This window comes from Bombyx mori, chromosome 23, assembly GCF_030269925.1.
Source record: "Bombyx mori chromosome 23, ASM3026992v2".
Classification (NCBI taxonomy): domain Eukaryota; kingdom Metazoa; phylum Arthropoda; class Insecta; order Lepidoptera; family Bombycidae; genus Bombyx; species Bombyx mori.
Window position 1 is genome coordinate 8337443 of NC_085129.1, and position 22883 is coordinate 8360325.

The 22883-nt window shown below is 35.4% G+C and overlaps 2 protein-coding genes across 5 annotated transcripts in view; one reads left to right on the forward strand and one right to left on the reverse strand.

Annotated features, from left to right (window-relative positions):
• Window positions 1-22883, reverse strand: part of LOC101743378 (DNA mismatch repair protein Msh2) — a 31567-nt gene that overhangs the window by 7515 nt on the left and 1169 nt on the right. For both annotated transcript variants that reach the window (XM_004932580.5, XM_062675192.1), the window contains exons 2-9: window positions 22490-22539; window positions 11281-11475; window positions 9301-9492; window positions 7162-7314; window positions 6264-6499; window positions 3395-3553; window positions 2157-2364; window positions 1382-1541 (exon numbers count right to left, since the gene is read on the reverse strand). In XM_004932580.5, the coding sequence (XP_004932637.2) occupies window positions 1382-1541; window positions 2157-2364; window positions 3395-3553; window positions 6264-6499; window positions 7162-7314; window positions 9301-9492; window positions 11281-11475; window positions 22490-22539 (1353 nt within the window). The remainder of the gene's footprint in view (window positions 1-1381; window positions 1542-2156; window positions 2365-3394; window positions 3554-6263; window positions 6500-7161; window positions 7315-9300; window positions 9493-11280; window positions 11476-22489; window positions 22540-22883) is intronic.
• LOC101743242 (putative uncharacterized protein DDB_G0282133) lies at window positions 14858-22565 on the forward strand. Of its 3 annotated transcripts, none has more exons than XM_062675190.1 (3): window positions 14858-14995; window positions 17656-19890; window positions 20669-22565. In XM_062675190.1, the coding sequence occupies exons 2-3, from the start codon at window positions 17676-17678 to the stop codon at window positions 22327-22329; spliced, it is 3876 nt and encodes a 1291-aa protein (XP_062531174.1). In that variant the 5' UTR covers window positions 14858-14995; window positions 17656-17675; the 3' UTR covers window positions 22330-22565. The 3 variants fall into 3 exon arrangements, with proteins under 3 accessions (XP_062531174.1, XP_037875112.1, XP_062531175.1); XM_038019184.2 differs by having other exon boundaries at window positions 21089-22565; XM_062675191.1 differs by having other exon boundaries at window positions 21854-22565.

The window sequence follows — 22883 nt, forward strand, 5'->3', positions numbered from 1 at the left end:
TTGTAATCAGTGGCAGATCAAAGGTTCAGAGCGTCCTAGGCATCAATTTATCGGCGCCCCTGTACCGGCCATAAATGGCCATCATAATACTATAAATTTTAACTAGTTGTTTTTGCAATTACGAAGACGTTGTATCATCAAACCCTAGACTTTAGTAGACCAGGACCCTTGTACTTACGCTAATGCGCGAATGAAATATGACGTTATAACTGTGAAGTAATCGTCCAGATGTTATTTTCTTTATTTATTTAAAAATTCTGAGCTCGCGCGCCCATTGCAACTACACGCCCCTCGACACGTGTCTAATTTGCCTTACGGATAATCCGCCTCTGATTGTAATTAATATTAAATTCTAGTACGACTACTTCGAGGACTTTAACAATCATGGTACGGCCTTTATGTTTTACTACCTATACGCTACTATCATTTAATGTCACGTGGGTATCTATCTAAGGCAATTTGATATCATCATCATCATCCTATAGCAGTCCACTGCTGGACATAAGCCTCTTCAATTGCTAGCCACTGAGCACGATCTTCAGCTTCTCTCATCCAACTCCTGCCCGCCTCCCTGTACAGATCATCACTCCGCCGAGCCTGATATGATATTATTATGAATTTGATACGCTAGGTCAGAATAGTGTCGACGATACCACTCACTAAGGCCCATAATACCAATAATAGTTTAAACTAAAGGTCAACAAAACTTAGTTCATATTTGTTACACAGATTAAACTTCTTTTGTAATATCAATACGAAAACAAAGTCAGTTTAGCTAAACTGAGATAACCTTTTGACGTGTGGCAACATCTTGCGTTTCATTGTTTTTAATCTTTAATCAGATGTGAAACAGGCAATATTCTACTATATTTGACAGGTGAATTGTTTTTTGAAATAAAAATTAGATATTTGAACTGAATATTCTCCCGTACGCCCTCTCATTTTTTCAACAATTTGGTCCAAAATAGACTAAAAAAACAACATTTTGTTTGGTTTTATTTAGCCTTTAAATAACTCTATTTACTGACATTTACTTTACATTAAATTTACTGACATTTTGACACAAAACAACAGCTGATTTCGAGTGGCAAATTTCAAAAGAACAATTTAAACCTTACTTATAATGCAAAGTTTAAATGCTCCCTCGTAGCCGTTTAAGCTTTGCGATAGTTTAAGCTCCGAAAGAGAGTTTCAACTATGATTAAAATTACGAGTTGATCTTCAGTGATAGTTTAAGCCTTCCATTTTAGGGTAAGCTACGAATGATATTAAAATAAATAATGTATTTTAATAGTTCCTAGTGTGCATATTCATTAATATATGCAATAATAATAAAAAAATCTTTTACTAAGATTATTAGAATATAGAAATTAAGAACCACCTCTTTCTACAGCACCCATGTCAAGTGTAGCTTCTATCATTTGCTGGAACTTGTCGAGGTCATCGTTCAGCTCCGAGATGGGCTCAGTGAGTGACGAATGCACTGTCGTATTTTCTGCTTCAGTCAGACATTGTAACAAAGACGGTAACCTCTTGATTGCCTGTAATTAAATATAAGCCGCTTTGTGAAGTATTAAGTGATGACGGAAAGCATCGCAACTCGAATGCGACTAATGCACATGAGTTCTAAATCTCATTTTTATTTGGAAACTGGTATATCTATACTAATACTATAAAGAGGAAAGATTTGTTTGTTTGTTTGTATTGAATAGGCTCCGAAACTACAGAACCGATTTGAAAAATTCTTTCACTGTTTGGAAGCTACACTATTTTCGAGTGATATAGGCTATAATCTTTTTTTTAAAAAAAATAGGTACCCTTACTAAAACTCCAATAATGTAACCTAAAGCGTAAAAATATTACCTAAAATATTCTTTACATCGCGTGCCCTGCGAAAACTATTGAAGATAGAATAAAATACTGTACTACGACTTTGTAGAACACATTATTATTTACAAAAGTATCGCAACAGCATATGTCTAAGTATTACAGTTATGCCGCAATAAATGTTCCTTTATTAAAAAAAATAAAACAACGTCAAACGTCGTTGAAATTTTTGTTGAAGACCCGAGCAGAGCCGGAGCGTGCCGATAGTATCATATATATACATACTTTTAAAATGGAAATACTAATGCGAGTAATAACTAGTCTCGTACCTGATATATCTTATAGCAGTCATGTAAATTAGCTTTCTTTCTGGCCAGTCGTCTGGTCAGGGCCTGTAGGTCCGGTATGCGCCGCAAGTGGTCCTCGTGCAATTGAAGCCTCAGCTGGGAGTTGTTCATGAGCAGTTCCACAACGTCTAGCCGCTCGTTGATTAGGTTAATGTCGCGGAGCGGCTGTCGCAGCCATTGAGCCAGCAACCTGAAATTTTATTTATTATTGCCTATAAAGCTGTATGGATTAGCCCATGCATCAGCCCGCTGAGTTTCTCGCCGGATCTTCTCAGCGGGTCGCGATTCCGATCCGGTAGTAGATTCATTCGCGCAACAGTTCCTCTTGTCTCATTGTTGCAGTAGGTCTCCTTCGGAGGCGCTCGAGCAGTTGTTAGCAAATCCCACCCCTCCTGGCTGAGCCTTTGCTCGCCCACCTGTCCTGGTGAAACTGGAAAGGCCTCCGAGCCACCAGTAATCTTTCAATCATCACTTAGATAGGTGGACGAGCTCACAGCCCACCTGGTGTTACGTGGTTACTGGAGCCCATAGACATCTACAACGTAAATGCGCCACCCACCTTGAGATATGAGTTCTAAGGTCTCAAGTATAGTTAGCCTATAAGTATACCTTATCGCGGCCTATATGCCTATACGTGCCTATACAGTGTTTACAGGAAAATTTTCCGAGAAGCAAAATAAATAACGAACAGTTTTTTTACGCGCGGAATCTACTGGGTTTTCTTCGCTAAACATTGCGGGTCTGTAAACAACAAGTATTAATACTCAGTTTGGTTTATTGCTGTTTACGCGTCGAACGCGGACTATCGGTCTGTGCGATTACTTAAGCTATACCTATAGTATCTTGACTAATATATAAAGCTAGAATGGTTTTTACGGATGTTACGTTATAACTACTGTACCATGAATCCGACTGAATTGAAACTTGGTATCTATGTAGAAAATACATGTACTTAATGGATAGGCTAATATTTATACGAGTGTTGGACTCCCTACACGAGTTGCGGGGGCGTTAATGATGAGAATCTTTGTGGGGGTGAGAAATAATAATTTTAATTTTAAATGCCCAGCGAAGCGGACGGTTACAGCTAGTAATTGTATAATAACGGTGGGCAGCGGCTTGGCTCTGCCCCTGGCATTGCTGCAGTCCATGAGCGATCGACGTCAGGTGGGCCATACGCTCGTCTGCCTACTAGGGCAATAAAATAAAAGAAGTTTCACCTTTTGCCGTGCTGAGTCCGACACCTGTCCAGTAAACCGAACAAGCTTCTAGAAGGCGAGTTCGAATTGTCGCCCAGCTCCGGTAGTATGTTGAGAGCCGTCAGCGCCGCCGCGTCCAAGTGTAGGAAGCAGTCCGTTCGTATTGTGGACAGACGAAATCTGTAATATTACATTTTATCAATACTAGATGATGACCGAGCTTTGCTTCGTTTTTTTTCTTTGATAACGCCGTCTTGTTGTGTCTTTAAAGCGGTTAGTTGCCCTCAATCAGGAAAAATAGTATTTTTATTCGCCAATAGATGTCAGGAAGAGTTGATTATTGACAACACAAATAAAACAACATTTTCTGAAAATAAATCGTAGCTAGATCGATTTATCGCCCCCGAAATTCCCTGTATACTAAATTTTATGAAAATCGTTGGAGCCGTTTCCGAGATTCAGATTATATATATACAAGAATTGCTCGTTTAAAGGTATAAGAAAGATATTAATACGTGAAGCAAAAACTTTGTACCCCTTTTTACGAAAATTGCGCGGGTGGAGGAGTATGAAATTTCCCACACTTATAAGAGAATATAGAGAAGAAATGTAGAATGCTACTATGTTTTTAAATTATGCATTAAAAATACATTAAATCAATAAAGTAAACATTACACACACTACACACACAAAATTTATTTATAATAAAAAAATTAAACCTAAAAAAAATATACTTTATATACAAATTTTAATGCAAGATAAAAACAAACAAGAAAAGAACAGAAAAAACGAACAGAAACTAGAAAGTCGATAAAGTAAATTCAATTTTAGAAATACTTGTGGGATCGCAAGCGTCTCGCAGGACGCGTGTTGCCCATCCTTGATCTATGCGATGCAGGGATAATACAAACGCGGAAAACTTGTAATTGGCGTAATTAATTTACCACTGAAACCACAAACAAAAATTCTATTACTGCGAAATGGTTTCCGGTGGAAGCTGCGTGAACAGATGGCGACACAAAGCTGATTGTTTGCATGTTAGTATCGAAACTGTGTTTCAATTAAAACTGTGATCGATAATTTAAATTTATGGTTGATAGACGTCGGACGTATTCAGGCCAATGCATGTTTTATTTTATTATTTTTATGTTGAAGTTAAATAAATACAGAGATAACGCTAACCTTGACCTAAGATACGAGAACGTTTTTTTTTTTTCTATACATGACATTTCTGTACCAACACAAGTCGTGATTGATTACTGTAAATTCTTCACATTCAGATAAATGTTTTGGTTTACTTTGAGGACGAGTTGAGAATGAGGACGAAGTTTCAACTTGTGACGTCACAAATAAGGAAAAGCGTGTTCCAGTTTCTAAGGGAATTAAACCCATTTAAAACTTACTAGGTGAAATGTAACCGGCGAATCAGCTCTAGTACCAGATTGTGTTGATTACCAGATCTTTAAGATTATGAATACTACCGGTCACTTTGAGACGATTGGAACGACCGTTGACCAACGGAATTTGGTTATCAGCGTCTGGAAGTACTTTGTTTTTTACGTATGTCTTTTGAGATACAATAGGCGTGAAAGAATAATTGAACAGCCTACTGAGTTTCTAGCCGAATCTTTTCAGTGAGTTGCTAGGGTTAATTTTAGCAATAATGTCAGGTTTGAGCCTTGTGAGCTCACCTAGTTGTTAGGGTTGCGCTAAAATGGCCTCTCAAGGCCATCACCTTAGATAGGAAAAAAAAAGTGAAAAAAAATATTAAGTGCTAGAACTACACGTATGTTTTTACATATATTTGTTACGGTTTTAGCCCAGAAAAGGCTACAATTTTGAGGCAATGTTAAAAACCGACTCGTGCCTCAGTACAACCGACTCAGTACCTCGGAGTCAGTACAAAATAGATACTTCAGAATCAATACTAATGACAATACCTGACGATAAATATCACGCATCGACCTTTGAAAAGAGACAATCGGCTAATTTCGGCTTCTCTCTGTCTCTGTCGTAAACTGGCTATGCGACGTTTATCTGTGGTTGCTCAATATCGATAGTGTGCGGGACTTTTTGGCGGGAACGCGAGGAGTGAAGTTGTGTGATTTGTTTTATTTTGTCTATTTAGTGTTTCTTCGGGTTTAAATGTGTAATAATGGTGGTTTATTAACCGTTTAATATCTGTGAAAGTGCACAAATGTGGGAAAATGAAACAAAACCGCTGGATGTAACTTCTCGGGATCCTCCAAAAAGTCCACTGAAAAATCTTAGTAAATGACCACCATTTTACTGAGATTAGATTTCATCTCATATCATCTCATTTAATTTCATCCTAGTTGATTTATGTCTCAAATTAATCATTTTCATTTAATTTCACTCCATAATATCATTTTTCATAAAATTAAGAATATAGATTAAAATAAGACATGACTTAAAGGTCTCAGTTACCAGGTCATAAAATCTCTTAAAAAAAAAAAAGATAGTGTGCGGCCTATAGATACCGGACTGTCAGTATAACGTGCGACAGAGACAACGCTCTATGAAGCCGAAATTAGCAGATTGTCTCTTTCCAAAAGTCGATAGGCAATATTTATCGCCGGGTACTGTACTGTACTATACTGTAATTTACTGTACTATACTGTACTTTACTAGACTGTACTGTACTGTACTATATTATACTATACTGTACTGTATACTGTATATCGTTTGTTACGATTTTAAATGCTTACACGTATGGGGACGTCCATTAATTACGTGAGCTATTCCAGGGGAAGGGATCAAGCTAAATCTTTCTAAATCTCACCAAGGGGAGAGGGGGTGGAAAAACTCTCAAAAATGGCTCACGTAATTAATGGAATACCCCTATCAAGTACTTAGGTAAGGCGTATACCTGCCGAAGTTCGTACTTTCGTTTAGTAAAGCACTGTACTTTATCGTGGCCGCTAAACTAGTCATGGCCAAGTCTTTCCTCGTCTCCGGGAAGGCGTTAGCGTCCTGCTGTTGATCTTCCTTGAAGTTTAACAATCTGTTCAGGTCCTGCACGAGACCTTCGGTCGAGAAGTCGACTCTCTTCAGTTTCGTTACGGTCACGTTGGTGCGATCCATTACTTTCTTCAAAGCTTTGTACTGCGAATAATACAATAGAAACAATTCAATGTCTTACTATTTTTTTTATTACTTTTATGGGTGGACGAGCTCACAGCCCACCTGGTGTTAAGTGGTTACTGGAGCCCATAGACATCTACAAAATAAATGCGCCACCCACCTTGAGATATAAGTTTTAAGGTCTCAGTATAGTTACAACGGCTGCCCCACCCTTCAAACCGAAACGCATTACTGCTTCACGGCAGAAACAGGCAGGGTGGTGTTACCTACCCGTGCGGACTCACTAGAGGTCCTACCACCAGATTTGTAGAAGATTTAAGGCTTAAAAGGAGAGGCAGGTAGATACTCATGTAGATAGAGATGAGGAGAAAACTGCCCATATATGTGGGATGAGATTGAGTTACTGATATTTGTTTTATTTAATAACGCACTAATGACCGAAACCATCACAGGTTCGAGATCAGAAATGTCTGAATCTAAATTTTTTTAGAGTCCTTTTCGGTTAATACTTTATTGGCAGGGCATTAACACTGTCACTTATGAGCCGTCAGCTCTATAGACAGCGACTTGGGTGTGCGTTTCTGACGTTCATCGCGCCGTATGCTCGTTTGATTATAAAGGTCTCTATGTCAGCGGGACAAGGACTATATTCCCAAAAAATAGCACATGTTTTTGGTACTAACGTCATCATTATCAGAGAACGGTATAAGACATTCCGAAGGCGCCGTTTGGACGGTTATTGTTTCAAGTTGTGTCAGCAGATCGTCGTCGGTGAATTCTGAGACCGACATTTGATAGTCAGCAGCGACGACGCAAGCCACTCCCAGGAGCTTACCCTGAAAAGGAAATATATTTGTCCTGTTATTTAACAATCAAAGCATACAATATTATGCATGTTACTGGTGGTAAGGTCTCTTGTGGGTCCGCACGAGTAGGTACCACTGCCCTGCCTATTTCTGCCGTGAAGCAGTAATGCGTTTCGGTTTGAAGGGTGGAGGAGCCGTTGTAACTATACTGAGACCTTAAAATTCAATCTCAAGGTGGGTGGCGGTATTTATGCTGTTGATGTCTATAAGCTCCAGTAACCACATTAACACTAGGTGGGCTGTGAGCTTTTCCACCCATCTATGGAATAAAATCAAATAAAAAATTATTTACTTAAAGTGGCCGTTGGAGCATGTAGACCCACCTTGAGATATGAGATCGAAATCTCAATCTATTGTACACCAACCTATAGGGCTGAACTCAGGATTTCTTCAAGCATAAATAGGCAGCGTGGTGGTACGTACCCGCGTGAGCTCACAATACACCCCTGCCATCAGTAAGAATATAGATACAAGTAATTCCAGTTTTATTAGGACATTTTTCATTTATAAAAAGTTCTTTAAAAACGATTTAGTGTAACATTAACATTGATTCATTGTTGAGTGGACTCACAATCGCGAGTTTACTCATAAATCGCACGGGAAATGCTACTGCACATAAATGAAGTAAGATTTCTGAAAAAATTATAATGTCATAATATTTAGTCACAATGAAGTCATAAATTCTGACTTCACACTTATTAGACGCCCTACCACCAGTAATAACGATAATTTAAATATTTTGCGAGATTACTCTCTATTGGACAATGTCATCCCTGTATCGCGGAGGTCGTTTGTGAGCACGTGTTAATTACGTGTTTTCTTATAATCCCGTTGTAATTATTAGTAACGGTAGTATTTGAGCAGAGGCATAGGAGCATCGTTTGATAGGACCACATAGCCCGTTTTATCCTTTAGACGAATTCTAAGAAGCCCCTCATTTCCCCTACCATGACTCACATTCACATAAATTTTTCAATCATGAAATTTGATAATTGAAATTGATTTATCAAAACAAAGTTTTCATTTTAAACAAAATTTACGAAAACCTCTTATCAATGTTTTACGTTGTAAATGCGTATTTATCTGAGTTCAAGAGTACTCTAATTATACACGTTCAATATAATAAGTAATTTTATAAAATGAACAAAACTCATAAAACACCAAAATGTATCGTCGTGTGATAACGAATTATTTTTTGGTTTTATAGATACTAGTTTACCGTAGTGTATCAGTATTTTGATGACGATACGATCACAGTACGATATTATTTTGTATAATCTTATTTTACGATTGTCATTTCAAAATTGCACAAAATTCCCGAAACGATTACCTGTTTGAATCATAATGCAATGATTCTCAAAGTTTCAACATTAAACTGTGGGTAGAAGGATCGCCGAAAAAAAAACGGATCCTATGCGGAGCAGTCGGGAATTAATATGGTTTACGGACAAAAACTTTGGGAGCCTATGATAATATCATTGAATATAGAGTACGACATATGAAATATGCGGTGTGATAGTTATCGTTTATTTTATATCTACATATTTAGTCTCGACGAACTTTGGGATTTTTTGTCGGGAACGCGAGTATTTTGTCTATTTAGAGTTTCTTCAGGTTTAAATGTGTAATAATGGTGGTAATAATGGTGTTTAGTATCTGTCAAAGTGCACAAATGTGGGAAAATGAAACAAAGACGCTGAACGTATCTTCTCGGGATCCTCCAAAAAGTCCTACTGAAAAAATATCAGTAAATGACCACCATTTTACTTCATCCCATATTATCTCATTTAATTTAATTTCATCCCAGTTCATTAATGTCTCAAATTAAACATCTTCATGTCATTTTATTTCACTCCATTTTATCATTTTTTCATAAACAGAAGAATATAAATTAAAATAAGACATGACTTAAAGGTCTTAGATACCAGGTCATAAAATCGATTTAAAAAAACGCACCTTTGAAACCGGGTCGGTTTTTATATTAACCGCCATCAAGCATGGCGTGTTCTCGTCCGAACCGCCTAAACCTTCGCCAAGCACTTCTTCTAATTGCGTCAGATATCCCGGTGAGCCTTTGTACTTGAGTGACCAATCGCAGCCTTTTATTGATCCATCGGCAACGTATATTTCGACTCTGTAACGTCTCACCTATAACGTTCGATTGAAACAAATTGTTTATTATACAGTTTCTGGACTCGAGAAGCAGATCTACACTCTGCAAATTTCACTTTTCGTCTTTGTCTAGAGGTCTCGTCATATAGGTAATTATTTTCAGATCGACCATCATGGCTCAAGAACCACAATAAACTTCGATAACTACTTAACAATTTTATCGTCTACAGAGTTTTATGCAAAAGTATCTCTGGCCCATATAGCGCCTGTTGCAATCATTACCCTGGCGCACGCTAGTAAATGCACGCTCAATATGGAATTAAAATGTAACAGGTTCAATAGAAGTGGGTAGGCAGCGGCTTGGCTCTACCCCTGGCGTTGCTGAAGTCCATAGGCGACGGTAACCACTCGCCATCAGGTGGGCCGTATGCTCGTCTGCCTACAAAGGCAATAAAAAAGTGCTGAGGCTGACACTCCACACCTTGTACACTAAATAAAGCTGCCTCTGGTCTTATACCTCCAATGTCAATGTACATAATAGTCTTGTAAACAGTAATGCGTATTGTATTTTCTTTTTATCATGTTTATTATCAAGAAATCACGTGTGCAAGAACGTTACTCGTTCGTAATTATTTTCTAAACACAAACAGTTCCCGGCATATTGTTTGTGCAATATCCGATCGTATAACGATGATACCATTTGCTTTTACAAATCAGCAGTCGACACTCGTGACCTCTAATGCGGATATTATATCGCGCGTAATCTCAGCAGCTACATAGTTCAATGTTCTTTGCGGACGATTTCTCGATTTCCAATGAATTCATAAAAATACGTACGAGGTTTCTGGGTTTTTGATTTGGTTGTACTTTCGAGCTATTTTCCTTGATCCGTTAAAAGTGCTTTTTGATTTTTTAGTTCAAGGATTATTTTAGGTGAGTTACCTATTAATGATCTGATTGTCACGAGCCCACTGTCTGCTTGATCTTACAATGAAGCAATCGCACGATCTAGTTTGGTGGATGGGATCGCTGTTGTACAATAAAAATAGAGATTTCCACCTCATGTTTCAAGGTCGATAGCGGCTTTGGCGTTTTTAATATCAAGAGACTCCGATAGCCTATTAACACTAGATAAACCATCGAGTCTTTCAACCGTCTGTTGGAAGGGTGGCCAATTGATTAGAACCAAGATTTACTGTTTAATGACTCTGCGATCTACCAATGGCATTTCTTGAATTTTAGCGACACAATATAGTTCAGTATACAAACAGGTAATATATTTTATTTAATTAAAAAGAAAAAAAAAACATAAAACTGAAATTATTTAATAAAAGAGAACTATTGCGTTAAGGAAAGGATCCGTAATGTGACGGAATAGCGATTAAGAAATCGAAGGGTGAAAGGATATTTGGTTTAAGCGACATTTTTGCAACTTCACAGAAGAGTTATTGAAAGATTAAAATTTTGAAAAAATCATAACGCAAAACTTCTTCAGCTATTTCAATGGAGTAGCTTAATTGAAGTTCAATAAAAAATATCGAACTTTTGATGCAAATAAAACGCACATTTAATTACAAAGATAAATGTCGCGTATTGAGCGAAATGTCGCTTAAACCAAATAGCGTTTAACCGCTCGAAATGATACAAGATGAAGATGATGCGCGCAGCAGTTGGTGATTGTTGCGCAGTTTTTTCTATGTATTTATATGTTTTGCCTTGCCACGATGGACTAATAGCCGCTAACGACCGCTTGGCCACCCCTGATCTAGCGTAATTTAAAAAAGAAAAACAATTCATACGGCATTAAATGCAATTCAGACATACCAATAACAGTTTCTTAATGAGAATTTCAAAGTTTCCCTTTGAAAGTACTAAGTAATCGAGGCGGTTAGGTTCCACTCCCATACGTTTTATGTTGGCCACGGACGAAAAGACCTCCCGGGCTGCAGTGGTCGCGTCAATACCGTGAATGCTGTAGTAGTCATTGCGGTCAAATACACGCACGGTCGTCGGTGGCTTCTGGAAATTGATCACTTATTAATAATTTTGAGAAGGTCGAACACTCGCGAGATATGATTCAGTTTTGTATTGATTTAACAAATATCTGTTACATTATAGACATAATTTATATAGTTAGGTGACGTGACTCATCAACGCGGGACCTAAATGTTGAAAATTTGAATTAGTTTTGTCACTTTGTTTTTTTGTTAGGACACTAGAATATATAACTAAAAACAGCATTTAATCTAAATAAGAGATGCATTTCAAATTCTACTCCAAAATGGAAAACAGTTGTGCCAATAACAACAAAAATAATATATCAAAAATAATATATCAAAAATAATAAAAAAAAAATATATTTTTTTTAAATTATTTCTTGCAGTGGCTTATAGAAAATATTGTTATAAAAATATAATAACCAATTTCTAACTATAAATACTAAAATATATTTTTGTTAGTTTGATATCTGCTTAAGTTCTATGTTATGTAATATTATCCTATGACTCAAATTTCAAGTTATCACTTTATCGATTAAAAAAAACCGCAACAAAATCCGTTGCGTAGTTTTAAAGATTTAAGCATACATAGGGATATAGGGACAGAGAAAGCGACTTTGTTTTATACTATGTAGTGATTAGTATCAACAGTTCGATGTTTTTAATTCAACTTCAATTATGTTTACTCCATTCAAATATCAGGAGTTTTTTTGTTAACATATTTTTTTCAAATTTTAAACTTTAAATGACTCTCCTGTAAAGTTGCAAAAAAGTCGCTTAAACTTAAGAATTCATCCCTCGATATGTATAATATAAATATACAAACGAACCACATAATATACGATATAATATATAAAGGCAGCACACAAAAACATTCAAATATACTGAAAAGCTTGGACATAATTATTATCATCATTATTCGACTTAATTTTACACATGTTGTATGGTATCGAGGTCAGTGATCTTCTTCTAAGAAAATTTTGCTAATGGCTGCCGTTGCGTATACTTTGTTTACAAATAAGATAATAGTATGTTTAACTTTTTTTACGCTAAAATGACGATGAATGAAAAATAATAATAATTTGTTTTTAGTCAATTCATATTTTTATCATCATCAGTCTGCAAACATTGACTGCTGCATATTTTGGAAAGGTTCGCCAGTATGACCAACCTTACGCTACCCGCACGCAGCAAATTTACTTCACTACTACAAACATGTGTCAGTCCACCATGTGGATAGCCTACCCAAGCTCTGCTTTTAGTGCGCGGCGTCCACTCGGTAACTTTTTTCCCCAGCCGCCTAGGAAAAAATTGAACCTTCCCGACTCATCCCATGGGTGTCGTAAAAGACGCCTTAGGAATTATCCAGACAATGGCCAGAAAGTAGCTTTCGCCGAGTCTTACACCAGCACAGTACAATAGCCAACAGCGTGGTCATTATGTATATTCCTAGCTTTAGGTATGCTTCCTTGTCATATTTATAAGGACTAGTAATATACGTGTTTGCGTTTAAGCTGGTGGCTTATTTATAATATGTTATTGCCTAAACTTGAAAAATTTAGTAATATCTTTGATATTTATTATAAAAAAAATATTATTTAGCATTGAACTATTAAAATACAAAATGACTAGTGACAAGCGTCAACAATAGCTTTGTTTATATTAAAAGAAAATTATAAAATATAGTGATTTTACAATTTAAATTCGTATTCGTCGAATTCTAATTAAACGCGACACTAGTAATCTTAGTATGATAATAATTTAAGACATAAATATTTAAACATGAACAAGTAATTATGATTAAATTAATGCGTTTTTGAATCCATGTACATACGTATACATAGTTATGTAAGAGCTTACATACACAACATTTGTACTTACAGAAATTTGGAGATAACATTTTTAATTGTAAATCTTTGCTGATCGAAGTTGTAATAACAAACATGTTTTGCAAATGAAATTGAGATTTGTAAAATATAAAGATTACAGTTTAAATTAATTTAATTAAATTTTATCAGTGTTCATAAGAATTTGTCGTCGGAATGTTTGTAGGTTATTTTGATTTTTAGAAACAATTCAATTTTGCAAACATACGTTTTAAAGCATAGCAGATCAACTATCGGTTTAAAACAATGCAGATTCAAAATACGGGACTAGTATGTAGCCAAAAATATTCCTCATTATGATTGATTTCCTCTTCGATATATATATATTCGATATACATAGTAATCATAATATCGTTTGGATATCATCGTTTGTTTACAATACATTTGTCTACGAGTTAAATCTATTAACTATGCCTGTGTCACTGTCGGTTACTTAATCACCTAAAATTATATGATGGAGTCATACTTGATATGATTCATCTCTTAGCACAGTCCTTACGTTGACATTGATATTGTTGTATTTTTTATTTAACTTTTTTTTAGTTTCATTTATCCAAACGGTAAAATAGATTATCCCCGTGGTCTGTGTCTATCATAGCATACTGAATGAAAAAAGTAAAATTTGGTCTATCGCCGCCTTTAAATATGAGCCGATATGTAAAAATTACGTATTTAATTGAAACGAATGCGCAGACAGGTAGCAGCGCTATTAATTTATAACAAATATTTTTATTTTATTTTACAGGAACGCGGCTTTTTTAGTGTTGCTTTATTTTATTGTCAATTGATCCTTTTGGCGTCAAATATGTTGTCTTTACCTTCATTGAAAAAAGTAGAGATTTTTAGAGCCCCACTTGTACGTTAACAGAAATATTGAATAAAGATTTGAAGTTAGTATTAGTTGTAGATGTCCACTTAACACCAAGTGGGCCGTGAGCAAGTCCACCCATCCAAGCAATAAAAAATAAAAGTGGAATTTGAAGAGTTGAAGTTCTTATTTGGAGGAAATCGGAATGATACAAAACTCCCATGAAAAATAAAAAAATTGTAGACAAACACCCCCGTTTAGGACCACCGCACCGTCGGAAGTTTTTCGCTGGCGATAGGGCGTCGATTTCTGCTATGAAGCAGTAATGCGTTGTGGTTTAAATTGTGGAACAGCCAATCATATATTATACAATTCAGACTTAGATATCTAATTGACTGATGATTCCTTGCTAACAAAATAAATATAAAATTATAAATTTAATATAAAATTATAAGTATTTACGAGAGTATTTACAATTGATTGAGTTGATAGGATTTAAAAACAAAAAAAACACCAAAAACTACATAGTTTCTGAGAAGTCCTCAATCGATAAGACACCCGCAAATGAAGCTATGAGACATACTGACTGCACTGAGTTACGTAAAACAGTATTTTTACTTTATTGGTGAGATGTTTAATTTTTTTTAAATGTATTGATTTAGTATTATATTTATGGCCGTCGCAGTTCTTGGAATATACGATATTGCCGGGCGGAAGGTTATCACGCTTGAGACTAGCACAACATAATAAATTGGCGTCCTCAGATCAATCAGATTCAGTTCAATTTACGCAGCGTGCGAGCTGCCAGGGTTTGTTTGTGAATACTTAGCTTTATTTCAACTCTTAAGGTAAGCTCCCTCTTTTAAATATGATGTAATATTATTACAATTTCCGAATTACAAAAGACTACGACCTTTTTTTTAATATTATACAGTTTTGTTATATCTAATATATAAAATTCTCGTGTCACAATGTTCGTTCCCATACTCCTCCGAAACCGCTTGACCGATTCTCATGAAATTTTTTATGCATATTCAGTAAGCCTGAGAATCGGCTACTATCTATTTTTCATACCCCTAAGTGATTAGGGTTGTCCACCCCTAACATATTTTTTTTTTATTTGGACTTTTTTTTTGTTATAATGAGGTATTATGTGGTTGAATGAGGTTTTGTTATTTTTATTATATATTCCCTCATCGTTCACAGCGCTACATGCCTCTTTCACTCATTTACCACATCCTTACAAACTTACAATAAGTTAGTTTTTTTTTTCTACACTAGAAATTCCCTAGAAATCTTATATATGGCAAAACAATGTTTGCCGGCTAGTACTTAATAAGATTTTTTTTAACATAAATCTAAACCACTATTAATTTATGTTTCGCAATTTTTTTTAATCAAATCATTTTTTTTATTTTGTTGAAGTAACTTTGACTCATCAGTTTATCTGTCAACCGAGTTAATGCATTATTAACTATTTATAAGGTATAAAATAAGAATAAGCTCTTGTAGTGCATTAAATAGTTCCGTAATAAAAAAATTAATAAATTACAAAGTGATTGTGAAGAAGTGAAAATCCTTTATAACAAAATTATATTATTAATAGGAATACTAATTTAATGAATATAATTTGTTGCTTGATTCTAAATAAAATATTACCTTTGAAGACATGTCTTGTTCAAAGCAATATAAGTCAAAAGCATAGTTTCGTCTGGTACTTTAGTATTTCAGTGAGTCTTTGACATTTAGAACCATTTACGCGCATTATAGTAAGGCGGAATGCGTTTGAACAAATTCGCGCATTATTCAACGAATGGATTTTAAACGTTTTACTAGAGTTGTGGGCAGTTGAGTGAATGTTTCTGACACGATATCATAGATGTAGAATAATTGTTTGTTTTTAATTATACCAAAGAGGATATAACCACTACGTTTTCAATTATTATTATTTTATTTTTTGTTTTTTATTATACTATTCAGCGCAGCAACGTCGTACGTACCTAGAGTAAAATAATTATAATAGTGAAAATAAATCGTTCAGTTATTTACTTCTGCAGGTCCTTATTTACGCAATTTTTAAATCTCCTGAATAAATTTGATGGCAAATAGGCATAGGAATTTTATTTTCAAATAGTCATATTTTCTTTGCCATATATCTTCGAACTCTTTGAACAGAATATACTTTGTTTTCTAAGCTTTGAAATAACATAATAAGCTTAAACAAATGGAAAACGGTCAGTGTGAAATGTCGAAGAAATATTTTGTGGAAAAAAAAACAATTTCTTTAAGACAACTCGTATGACAACAGTAACTGTCTTGCTATGGTGATACTTTGCTAGAAATTCTATAGTATCAATAGCAACTTTCAATTGAACATAATCAACGACACGCGCAGTATACGAACAAACAAATCAACGTTCATTTTTGTTATTAACATTGGAAATTAACTTATACGTTAATACATACATACTTTGCGGTGTTTATGAGCTTTAGTACCCATTTAACATCATGTAGTCCATAAGTACGTGTACCTACTCATTAATATAAAAAAAAAATTAGATGAATAAAACAGTAATGTCGAATGCATAAGTTGAACAATACAAGTGAATAAAAGTATGATTTAATAAACACAAATAAATGAGCAATGATCTTATAGCTAATTTTATAAGATATGTTTTTATTTTTATTGCATATGTTGGTGGATGAGCTCTCGGCCTACCTGACGTTAAGTGGTAACCGGAGCCGATACACATCTACAACGTAAATGCCGCCACCTACCTTGAGATATATGGTCTAAGTTCTCAGTATAGTACAACGGCTGCCCCAGCCTTCAAACCGAAACGCATTACTGCTTCACGACAGAAATAGGCAGGGTGGTGGCACCACCCGTGCGGACTCACAAGACGCCCAGTAATTACGCAAATTATAATTTTACGAGTTTTGATTTTTATTACACGATGTTAATCGTGAACATTCGTTAAGTACGTACATATTTCATTACAAAAATTGGTACTTGGCAGCGGGATTGGAACACCGGTGCATCGCCAGATACAAATGCACCGGACGTCTTATCCTTTAGGCCACGACGACTTCGAATGTAATGTTCTACAATCTATTGTATGGCACTACAAAGTATTTAACTGGTGGTAGGACCTCTTGTGAGTCCGCACGGGTAGGTACCATCACCCCGCCTATTTTCGCCGTGAAGCAGTAATGCGTTTCGGTTCGAAGGGTGGGGTAGCCGTTGTAACTATACTGAGACCTTAGAACTTATATCTCAAGGTTGGTGGCGCATTTACGTTGTAGATGTCTATGGGCTCCAGTAACCACTTAACACCAGGTGGGCTGTGAGCTCGTCCAACCATCGAAGCAATAAAAAAAAAAAAAGGAATACTTAAGTAGGCAAAAAAATAAATTACATTTTATGTATACCACTGCTTAGTATAAGAAGTAATGCATGCAATGTTTATTAATTTATTTGCTAAATTTTATTTTCTCTCATTTATAGTGTTTGGATAAATCAAAACCATGAGACGACTACTTCTGTTTGCCGCACTATCGGCGTTGGCTTTGGCCAAACCTGAGCTTTATAAAGAAAAAGAAGACTTTCACTATTCTAGAAGTTCGTCGGACGAAGGTAGCAAGTCTGGATTTTATGGTGCGCAAAGAGGAAACATGGGGGGTAATTTTGAACGTGCTCACAACATGGATTCACTTGCTCAAAGACATTTGAGCGGCGCGATCTCACAAGTTGAAGGAGAGTTGGGCGAGGAGGGATCAAAAACCAGAACGGGTAGCGTGTACACTGCTGCAAATTCTGCGGGCTTTTATGGATCGGGAAATTATGATCTTAGTAACCTAAGGGGACGTAATTTTCAAGAAGGAACGTACCTAGATAATGCGCACTCCTCATTGTTATCCAACGCGCAATATAGTACGCAAGCGATAAATAGAAATTCTCATTATAGCAATAGTCAATTCAGTAATTCGAATTATCGAAATAGTCATCGTGCATCTCCATCTCAGTCACAACATATAAGTGACCTACAAGCTTCAGATGGCTCACAAGGTTATCAACAATTTGATTACGGAGGTCAAGCTGCAGCCGCAGAAATTTATTCCAAAAGCAATGGGCGGGTTGCCTCCGATCGATACAGCAATGATCAGAATGCCTACGACCAATACAACTCGAATGCACTTGCTAACAATGAAGCGATTATTAACATTGATACCAGTGTTCATAAGCCCAAACATTTCCAATCAGCATACAGCTATCATAAGCAATGGGAAAAACATGACACAAAACCATTAATCATATCAGTACCTAATAGTAATTATCCCAAAAATAATGATCTTCCTATTCCCGAAAATAGTGAACTTTATGAAGATGCAGTAGCCCAAACTTCGAATCAACAGTTTGAAGAGGCTGGATTCAATTCTCATAATCATGCTAGTAGTATTAACAGTGATTATAGTGGCCAATCTAAATCATCTAGGAACTCTCGACTAAGTTCTGCAGCTAATGGCGACGCATACAATCAATTGCTGGCAGTTAGTGATAGTAAACCAAAAACCTATCAGTCTTCGTATTCGTATAAAAAGTCATGGGAGCGTAGGGGTGATCCTTATGTAATACAGCCTAGTGTAAGATCACAAGTCGATAGTGATTACGACGCAACAGCTGCACAAACATTGACATCAAATGCCAACCTTTTAGATTCACAAAGATACACGCACAACCAACATCAGTCACTGAATGCCATAAACTGTCAAATCTGTGATGAACATGGCTATGTCCGTGTTCCACGGTCATATAACGTTAATCAGTATTTCGAACGAGCACAAAAACATGACGACCAACAAATAACACAACAGATTCAGAACTCTGATGATTTACAGCAAGGAAATAATCAATTCGAAAAACTGGAAGACCTCGGTCAACAAACTCAAAATCAGTGGGACAACCTCGAAAATTTGGGTCAACAAACACAAGATAGCTGGGGTAAAGCTGAAGACTTAAGTCAGCAAACTCAAAACAATTTTGATAAACTTGAAGACTTGGGACAACAAACGCAAAACCATTGGGGTAAATTAGAAGATTTAGGGCAACAAACACAAAATCAATGGGACAACCTTGAAAATTTGGGTCAGCAGACACAAGATAGCTGGGGAAAACCAGACGAGTTAAGCCAGCAAACTCAAACCAATTTTGATAAATTGGAAGACTTAGGACAACAAACACAAAACCATTGGGGTAAATTAGAAGATTTAGGGCAACAAACACAAAATCAATGGGACAACCTCGAAAATTTGGGTCAGCAGACACAAGATAGCTGGGGTAAAGCAGACGAGTTAAGCCAACAAACTCAAACCAATTTTGATAAATTGGAAGACTTGGGACAACAAACACAAAAACATTGGGGTAAATTAGAAGATTTGGGGCAACAAACACAAAATCAACGGAGAAACCTCGAAAATTTAGGTCAGCAGACACAAGATAGCTGGGGTAAAGCTGAAGACTTAAATCAGCAAACTCAAAACAATTTTGATAAACTTGAAGACTTGGGGCAACAAACACAAAATCAATGGGGAAAGCTCGAAAATTTTGGTCAGCAGACACAAGATAACTGGGATAAGGCAAAGGACTTAAGCCAGCAAACTCAAAACAATTTTCATAAACTTGAAAGCTTTGGACAACAAACACATCATCACTGGAACAGTTTTAGCCGAGAACAAAATCAACGTAAGTGATATTCCTGAAGATGATTCCTGTGAGATAGTTTGGTGTTGGTTATTTTAATTTACAATAACAAATGTACGCAGATTTTGACTAATCATAAATACTACTCTATTAAAAGCCTTTTACTAAAAGCTTCATTTAATCCATTAAATTATTGTTGATTATACGACTTATAGTACTATTAAATCAAAATCATAAAACTGTTTTCATGTTAATAAATTAACAATTTTACTAATTTTCGATTATTTAACACACCATTAATTCTGAGGGGATTGTAAAATCGAATTTCGCCGTTTTATTATTTTCTAGCGTTTGCCCGCGACTTCGTCCGCGTGGAATAGTTACTTTGGCATAACGCTAAATTTTAAAGCATAAAAAACGTTATATTGAGCCAACAGTGAGCTTAACATATAGACATATGCTGTCCCGGACTTTTTTTTAGATCTTTTAAAGGGGAACAATTCTGTCATACATTATTTTAGCGAAACTTTAACCGTTTCCGCAGCGCACGCAGCGGAAGCTCTCAAAAAGGAAAAAAAACCCAGATTTTGAAACATTATTTATTGGTGCTCTTATCTTAGCGTGATGTTATATAGCCTATAGCCTTCCTCAGTAAATGGGCTATCTAATACTGAAAGAATTTTTCAAATCGGACCAGAAGTTCCTGAAATTAGCGCGTTCAAACAAACAAACTCTTCAGCTTTATAATATTATAAGTAATGAGTAGAGATAATTAAATAATTAATGATAAATTCATTTACTTTTTTTGGCCAAAAAACAGATTCTTGGAATAAACTGGAGAATGGAGCATCGAATTATTACCATCAAACACAATATGATTTACAATCTACAAATAATACAGCAAGAGATAAAGTAACAGTTGAAACTTTAGGTCAGCCACACAATTTACCAAGTAGTAATTCTCAAATACCCAATGATAATTCACCTTGGAATAAAATTAATAATCTAGGCCCAAATAAATTCAATAACCCAAATCAATTTACTCAACTACATGTCAATGGCATGGACAGTAACCATCAGACTTTTACGCAAACGCAAAATATTTGGACTGTAGGTTCTAGGGGTTTGAACAATTATAACTCAAATACCATTCAAGTTTACTCAAACAATAGACCAAATCCTCAAACAAATTATAGTATAGCTAATTCTCAATTTGACACTAATGATAAACAACATGCAGAAACAACAGAGATCAACTGGAATTCAAACAGACAAACTGAGAACAGGGAAGCTAACAATCATATTAGCTGGTTAAACACAAACACATATAATGATAAAGCCTCACAGCCTGTATCTGGAAGTGATTCTGAACACACAAATGGCTTATTCAATTTATGGAATAAAGTAGAAATAATAGAAAAACAGACAGGTGTTCCTAAAAAATATAAAGATGACAGTGAAAAGGTTCATGTAGACCTTTTTACGAACTTAAATCAAAACCAAGGCTCAACTACTGAGAATACACAAAACCATAATTTAAATTTCTTTATAGAAAAAGAACGACAATTTACACCATCACATTTAAAACCTGATGAGCCTAATTCACAAACAGTAAACGGTACAATTTCAAACACAACCAAAAAACCAGTGAAAAACTATATAAGTGTGCCTGAAACAGAAAAATCTGATGTAGGTCGAGGTGACATAGGACCTGAAGATACTGTAATAACAGCTTCAGAAATCCCAAATAATGGTAATAATGAACCTGAAGCTATTATTACTTCCACTTTAAAGTCAACAATAAATGTGACCAACAAAAAATTAGATCATCAAAAAGAGTCAGATCTGAAGGTTACAAATCTGTTTATTGGTGAAAACCAAAAACACAAAATAGATAACTCTGATCAAGAACAAACTAATACTTTTGAGCAACAAAATGTGGATAATCAATTTGAAAATCAGGATAATACAGAATTTAATCAAAACACATTCAGTCAATTTCCAGATTTTAGTATCCAGCAAAGTCAATTAGAACATAATTTTGAACAGCTTGAGGACTTTGGTCAACAAAATAACAACTACCATCAGGAAATTAGTAGCTTTGACCAGCAAAATACAGATTCACAATTGGATATTGGTCATGAAGAAACAAATGTACAATCTCAAGATGATGGCAACCAATCTCCATGGAAAAGAATAGGAAATATTGAAAATGAACACAAAGTCTCAACATCTAATTTAGAAGTTTTGCCTGTTCAAAAAGAAATAAATCACAATTTTCAAGCCACTGATTACATTCAACAACAAAATAATGACCATCTTCAGAACAAGGACAGTGAGGGTTCAGAAGACCATAATCAAAACATCAATATTTCAACAACACCTGAAACAGTTACTGAAAAACCTGGCTTTTGGAAATCAGTAGGAAGTAAATTAAGTAATGCTAAAGATAAAGTTTATTCTTGGTTCAGTAGCAGTTAAGAATATAATTTAAGTGTGTGTTGTAAAATGTAAACTAGTCAACATTAAAAAAAGATTTAAGTTACACTGTAATTTATTATCTGCCAAAATCAAATTTGATAAATATGAAATTCATGCAGGACACTGATGCAGATGAATACTATTTGAATTTTATACTTACGTCAGGAAGAGAATTAAAAAAATTCACAAACGCCTGCTGTTGCACAGAATCTGAAAATAAATAAAACATTTCTCTACTTTCTTTTATTAATAGACTGAGATATTTGTAGGATACCCTTAGCACCTTTAGTTTAGTAACATGTAATTAGGTATATGCCATAATACCTTCAGGATCATTTAGCATTATTTGACTAACTTACAAAACTTTGGTGTGGCACAGAAATTTTTTGTACTTTCGGTCATTAAACGACCTTTATATCAAGAGTACTTTTGTTAGCACTTTTTATTTAGTCTAATTAGCTAGGCGTTCCACATTCCTACAACCCTAAGCTAAGCTAATTTTAATTAGTTAATTTTCACCTGTGTTATGGATGCTAAAAACACACATAAGAAAC